Source organism: Parus major, chromosome 3 (assembly GCF_001522545.3).
Source record: "Parus major isolate Abel chromosome 3, Parus_major1.1, whole genome shotgun sequence".
Classification (NCBI taxonomy): domain Eukaryota; kingdom Metazoa; phylum Chordata; class Aves; order Passeriformes; family Paridae; genus Parus; species Parus major.
In genome coordinates, this window is record NC_031770.1 from 110,491,236 (window position 1) to 110,497,739 (window position 6,504).

A 6,504-nucleotide genomic window follows, 5' to 3' on the forward strand; every position below is an offset into this window, starting at 1 on the left:
CGGCACTCGAAGGCGTGAGACAGGGCTTTGGGAGAGATCTGGAGCTGCTGGGACAGAACAAGCTGTCCCCAGGAGCGTGCCCGGCTCCAAACCCCTGATAAAAGGCAGCTCCTCTGTGTGTGTGTGTGTGTTTGTGTGTGTGAAGGGTTTATAAATCTGTCCCGAGACCAGGAAATCTCCTGCGCCTTTTAGATTTAAGAGAAGTTGCCTTCCTGTTGTATTCCCAGATAACGCAGTTCTGATGGAGCCCACTTGTAAATAGCTTAATAGATTTAATCAGTTCCTTTGGAAAATGTTGTTGCTTCCGCAGGGTTTTAGTTCGGTCCCGGGGAAAAGCTCGGGGAGGGCAGCTGCTGCTTCTTCTGCCAGTGAAGTTGTCAGATTCCAGCTCTCCTGACCCCAAAATCGCTGGAATCAAGAAACCAGAGCCATCTCCCTGCCTGTGCAGAGGGAAGGGAGAGACCAGGAAGCCCAGGCGGATCCTGCCCGGCTCACATTTACATGAGCTCTCTCCATCACTCCTAATCTGACAAGAGTCAATAGGAACACCCAGGCACGTGGGAAACCTGCCCGAGCTCCCCGGCCTGGCATCCGCGCCGGGGTTTTTCCCCCTGCCTTGGGGTCAGATGGGGCAGCCTCGGGCAGCCCCAGGAAACGCCGGCACCTCCCGCACCCCTTCCCGCTGCTTTTCCGGCAGCGAGGAGAGGAAGCCCACCGTCAGTCAAACTGGAGCCGCTGCAGCCCCAAAATCGTAATAGGGTCAAAATCATAAAGGAATCCAACCACCCAATACATTCCCCAGGGCAGGTTGCAGGGATGAGCCGGGAAAGGGCAGCCAGTGGGGGATTTTCGGTGCCATCACCTTCCTGGACATCCTTTGTCCTAGTGAGAGGAATGCTGCCTTGGTGACTTTCCCAGCCCAGTGAACACCCAGCTGGGGTTAGTGGGGAGCACCACTGTGTGGCTTTGGGACTTCCATCCCGCCCAGCCTTTCTGGGACTCCATAAAATGCAGCAGCGAGGAACAGATCCTTTGTCTCCCAGGGTCCAGAGATGGGCGGCGGGGACCGACTGGGGATGTCTCAAGCTCTTTGAGCTGTGCCCAGCCCCATCGCTGCCTTCTTTTCCCCTAAAAGCTCCCTTAGGGGTCCGACTAGGCTGGACAACCCACCAGCAGGTTCGCTGTGTCCCAGTTTCCATCCCATACAAGGGGACCTGGAAATTTGGGGTGAAAACCCACATGGGGTGGGCAAAGCACAGACTGGTCTGGTGGTTAAAGCAGGAGAAGTGGGGAAAAGGTGCCTGTGGGATCCGTGCCTTGATTTCCCTTGGCAAAGAGGGCTCCTGCAGCTTGTCAAAGCCTGGGGAGGGTCCTTTTGCACCCCAGTGGGATCCTCCTTTCGGTGCCATTTTCCTTTTCTTTCCAAGTTTTCAGTGCCTTTATCTCCTCTCTCTTGTTACCCCCCAGCCTTTAAGGTCTGAAGGTCTTTGGGATGCAGGAGGGCAGCGGGGCTGTTTGGGGGCGGGACATCTCCAGCTCTCTCCTCACTCCCTTTCAGCGGGCAAAATAAGGAAAAATAACAATAAAAGAGGGGGAGCGGGGAGCGGGAAGGAGAAAGGGAGGTGTTGGGGTTGCTGCTTCCCCGGGGGGTGCCGGGCAGAGGGAGGGGAGAAGTTTTCTCCCAGCACCATCCCGGCCGGGGCTGAGGAGTTTGCAAACAAGGAGGAGCAGCGAGTCCCTTCGGTGTCATTGGAGGAGGCTTTTTCCAAGGAGCTCATAAATACGGGAGAGGCCGGGCAGGAGGCTGGGACTGCGCGGGGACCCCGAGGGCAGCGCGGCGGGGCGGGGGGGCCGGGGGGCCATGGCTGCGCTGCTCAGCACATTCCCCTGGCCGGAGCGGCTGGAGGGGGACGCGGGCGAGGGGCTGTCCCCAGGGCCACCCCCCCGAGCGTCGCAGGGCGAGAAGGGCTCCGAGAGCCGCATCCGCCGGCCCATGAACGCCTTCATGGTGTGGGCGAAGGACGAGAGGAAGCGGCTGGCGGTGCAGAACCCCGACCTGCACAACGCGGAGCTCAGCAAGATGCTCGGTGAGGAGCGCGGTGGGCGCGGGTTTGGGGGGGCGAGGAGCGGGGGGAGGTCGGGGACCCACCCGGGCATCCCCTGGGGTGCAAACCCTGCCCGGATCCGGTGCCCCGGGGTGAGCACCCGGGCACCCAGCCGCCCATCCAGGTGCAAATCCTGTCGGGATTCAGTGCCCAGGGGCACCCACCGGGGATCCCTGCGGGTGCAGACCTTGTCCGGATTCGGTGCCCATGAGTCCACCAGAGCATTCCCGGGAGTGCAAATCCCGCCCGGATCCACTGGCCCCGGGGAGGCACCCACGCACCCACCCGGGCAGGGGATGCACACCCTGCTCGCATCCAGCGCTCGGGGCTTGGTTCCCAGGCACCCACCGGCGGTCCCTGGAGTGAAAACCCCGTCCGGATTCGGAGCACTGGGGCGGGGATCCAGGCACCCCCCGGCAATTCCTGGGGTGCAAATCCCGTTCGGATCCAGTGCCCCGGGGTGGGCACCATGCACCCACCCACCCGGTCATCCCGGAGTGCAAATCCCATCCAGATCCAGCTCCCCGGACTGGGAATATCAGTGCCACTGGCCATCCCTGGGGGTGCCAGCCCTGCCCAGGTGGGGACCCGGTCTGGCACGGAGCAGGAGGGCACCCCTACACCTACCTGTCCCCTTCTGGGGGGCAAAGCCAGCCCGGGTGCAGCACCCTGGGGCTGCAAAACCTGATGGAGCTCTGCACCCCGGGAGCAGCACCGTGCAGCCACCAACAGGGTGCTCAGCCCAGCATTGTCCAGGTGTGCAGCCACTCCTCAGGGTGCAAAGCCTGATGGTGTCCTGCATCCCGGGGGACAGACACCCTGCCACCCTCTGCTGCAAACCCTGAGGGTGCTGCCCTGCCCCAAATTTGTGTGTCCTGTCCTTGCTGTCCCACTTTGTCCCAATATTACATTAGCGTGTGTGTATTTTTGTTGTACTTTTGGGGCATCACAACCCATTTTGAACACACATTTGTTTCCCACTCCCCATCCACCATTTCTCCCTTTCTCCCAATCCCCATTTTGATGTGAAACCAAGAGGACAAACCAAAATTACCAGCCCAGACAGCCTGAGAAAGAGCTGCCTGAATTGCAACACAGCTTTGCTGCCCAACCTCTTATCCAAAGTTTGTGTTTCCCTGGACAGTTCTGTGGTGTTTTCTTTGGTGGTTTGGGTTTTCTCCTCACTGCTTTGCCATGCAGCATCTCAGCTTATTAGTGTTATTTCTGCTGTCTCAGGCCATGGGAAGGCATCAAAGGCTTTGATCTGTATCCTCATTTCTCCCCCTTACCCTGAGGAGCAGCCTGGGACACCTTCAGTGTGGGATAAAGCCCCCCTTCCCAAAGCTGCTTTTCTGTCCTGTGTCTTGGGGATGTTTTATCTCAAACAGGGAGGAGCGAGGTCACAGAATTAAAGAATCATGGAATGGTTTGAGTTGGAAGGGACTTTATCTAATCCATCCCTCTGCCGTGGGCAGGGACACCCTCCACCATCCAGCTGTCACAGTGCCCAGGTCTCCCTGTGCCCTGGTACAAGTCCTGGCAGGGCACAGGCTGGGGCACCTTAAAGGACACCACGTCCTGACCCTCTGCTCAGGCAGGCATGGCCTCAGCTGTCCCTGCTCCACAGCTGGGCTCTGTCCCAGCCCATGGAGCTGGGAGAGTTCACCTGCCTGCATTTATTTACTAGCCCTAAACCCACCTTGTGTGGAGATTCGGGATGAAGGGAGTCAGAGACCCTACAGCAGCCTCAATTCCTCCCTTCTTCTCCCACCCACGTCCCCCTGCAGGGTTTTCAGATGTGTCCTCTGCGTGTGCCTGGTGGGATCTTGGGAGGCTGTGGGTGCTGAGAGAACGTGTCCTCCGTTTCAGGGAAGTCCTGGAAGGCGCTGAGCCTGTCGCAGAAGCGTCCCTACGTGGAGGAGGCCGAGCGGCTGCGGGTGAAGCACATGCAAGATTACCCCAACTACAAGTACCGGCCCCGTCGGAAGAAGCAGGTCAAGCGCATCGGGAAGAGGGTGGATCCCGGCTTTCTGCTGGGCAGCCTGACACGGGACCAGAACTCTGTGCCGGAAAAGCGGACCTGCAGCCGGGCCGGGGGGGACAAAGAGGGCCCGGGTGAGTACCCCCCCCGCCCGGGGCTGCCGGCTGTGCGGGGGTACCGGGAGGCTCCGGGCAGCGGCAGCAGCACCAGCGTGGACACCTACCCCTACGGGCTGCCCACCCCGCCGGAGATGTCCCCCCTGGACGCCATAGACCCCGAGCAGAGCTTCTTCTCCTCGCCCTGCCCCGAGGAGCATCACCGCTCCCACCTCGCCGGTGCCACCTTCTCCCCGGAGTACGCGGGCGGCTCCCTGCCGTGCGGCCACCACCCGCTCAGCCCCATGCCACAGCCGGCCACCTGCATGATCCCCCCGGCCTCCAGCTGCCCTCCCCTTCCTCCTCCTCCTCCTCCTCCCAGCTACTACACACCCGCCTTCCCCTCCCTGCCCCCTCCCAGCCTCCATGCCCACCTGGGCCAGCTCTCCCCGCCGCCCGACCACCACGGCTTCGACACCTTGGACCAGCTGAGCCAAGCAGAGCTGCTGGGGGAGATGGACCGCAACGAGTTTGACCAGTATCTCAACAACCCCGGCCACGGTGACCACCACGGCGGGGCCTTGGCCAACGGGCAGGTGCCAGCATCCAGCAGCTCCCACAGCTCCGAGAACAGTCTCATCTCCGTCCTGGCCGATGCCACGGCCACCTACTACAATAACTACAGCGTCTCTTAGGAGCCCAGCCGGGGCCGCCTGGACCGGCCGAGGAAGGACCCGACACTGTTCCGAGGCGTTGCTCCCTGGGGACATCGCCCGCGGCCCCTCAGGGTGACCGAGTCCGAACCGCAGGGCCCTGGAGTCTCCTCGGTGTTGTAGGTAAAGGATTTGGGTTGTTGGGTCACCACCGTGCAAAGGCTGGAGTGCTCTGCTCCCACTGTGGCCAGGGGGCACTTCCCGACGCCAAAGCCCTTTTGGCCAAGTCCCTCTTCCAAAGCAGGGATGCTCCTGGGAGCACAGGAAGGCTGCCCTTCATTTTGGGGCATCCCCAGCTCTGCTTTGGAGTCAGGAGTGCGGCAGCAAACATCAGATCTGAATTCCCCCTGGAAGAGGGAAAGGCAGGGATGGGAGAAAGGAAGATTTTGGTGAAGGTCTATGAGCTGGTTTTGGGTTCTGGTGGTGGCGCTGCTGCAGCCAGCCTGACCTGCCTGACCACTCCAACGGGGATTAAAGCCCCCATCCCCTGCCCCAGAGCATGGATTGGGGGCTTCATCCCTCGGGAAACCCCAGAGAGGATGGGACACCAGCCAGGAGAGGGGTAGCCAGCCCCAAGGGCGCTGAGCCCATTCTGGAGTGGGGTAAGACCAGGGCTTGGAAAGGCAGGATCTGGCCAGCATCCACCCCTGGGAGCAGGTCCCAGGATGAACATTTTGGCCAAGACGTGATGATGTAGCAGACACTTTTTTTATCAAACATCCTTTGAAGGGGAAGGCTCCGTGTTTGGAGCCACCGTGCCCAATGCCTCTCCTAACTCTGGCGTTTTATTGCTTGTAATAAAGCTGTACATTGATTTATTCCTCCCATTATTCCTCCCCCCCACCTCGGATTTTGTATTGCTCGAGTTCTCTTCCTTTCCATAAAGATGAAGCTTTATTTTAAATCAGTTATATGACATGATTAATCTTAGTGTTTACTGTATGGCACTTGGTAATGATTAGTTAGTAACGTGGTTATGATTTCCTGGTTCCAGTCCCCAAAATGTATTAATAATAATTGCAAAGAAAACTTAAAAAAAAACACCCCAAAAGTTCACCATTTTTTAAGCTAATACATTCCATCTCTTTTGTGTGACTCTATGCATTTTGAATGAGTGTAGATACGAGTTTGCATAAAATATTTAATTTAAATAAATATGTTTTTATATGATGATTGTTCGATGATTTAAATTGCTGTCGCTATTGACAACAGTTTTCAAAACAGAAACATTTCCCGTGCAAGTGCTATTTTTTTATATTTTTGTTGTTGTCGTTGTTGTTGGTATTTTCAGCCAAATTTTTCTACTTCCATTTTTTTTATAAATAAAACAAAGATCTGTGGTTATCTTTACAAACTGTGGATTGCTTTCTAACAAACAGACTCGGGGCACAATGAGTGCTTACCCTCACTTTTCATGGGGTGTCTCAGGGCACTGTGCTGGCCTCGATCCTGCTTTGGCCATCTCTCAGATATGATCTTTGTAATCCGGTTTTCATATTACAGTGAAGTCAACAGCTTTGCCTTTGGTGTCTTGGTGAGCACAGATGATGTTTCCAATTTATGGAGCCAGTGCCAGTGCCTGGAGCGTGGGTTTTAGTCACATTTAAAGC

General features: G+C 57.6%; 1 protein-coding gene across 1 annotated transcript; it reads left to right on the forward strand.

Annotated features, from left to right (window-relative positions):
* Positions 1-1,828: 1,828 nt before the first annotated feature.
* Positions 1,829-6,236, forward strand: SOX7 (SRY-box transcription factor 7). The gene is made up of 2 exons (XM_015620968.3): positions 1,829-2,087; positions 3,975-6,236. The coding sequence occupies exons 1-2, from the start codon at positions 1,862-1,864 to the stop codon at positions 4,874-4,876; spliced, it is 1,128 nt and encodes a 375-aa protein (XP_015476454.1). The 5' UTR covers positions 1,829-1,861; the 3' UTR covers positions 4,877-6,236.
* Positions 6,237-6,504: the final 268 nt, after the last annotated feature.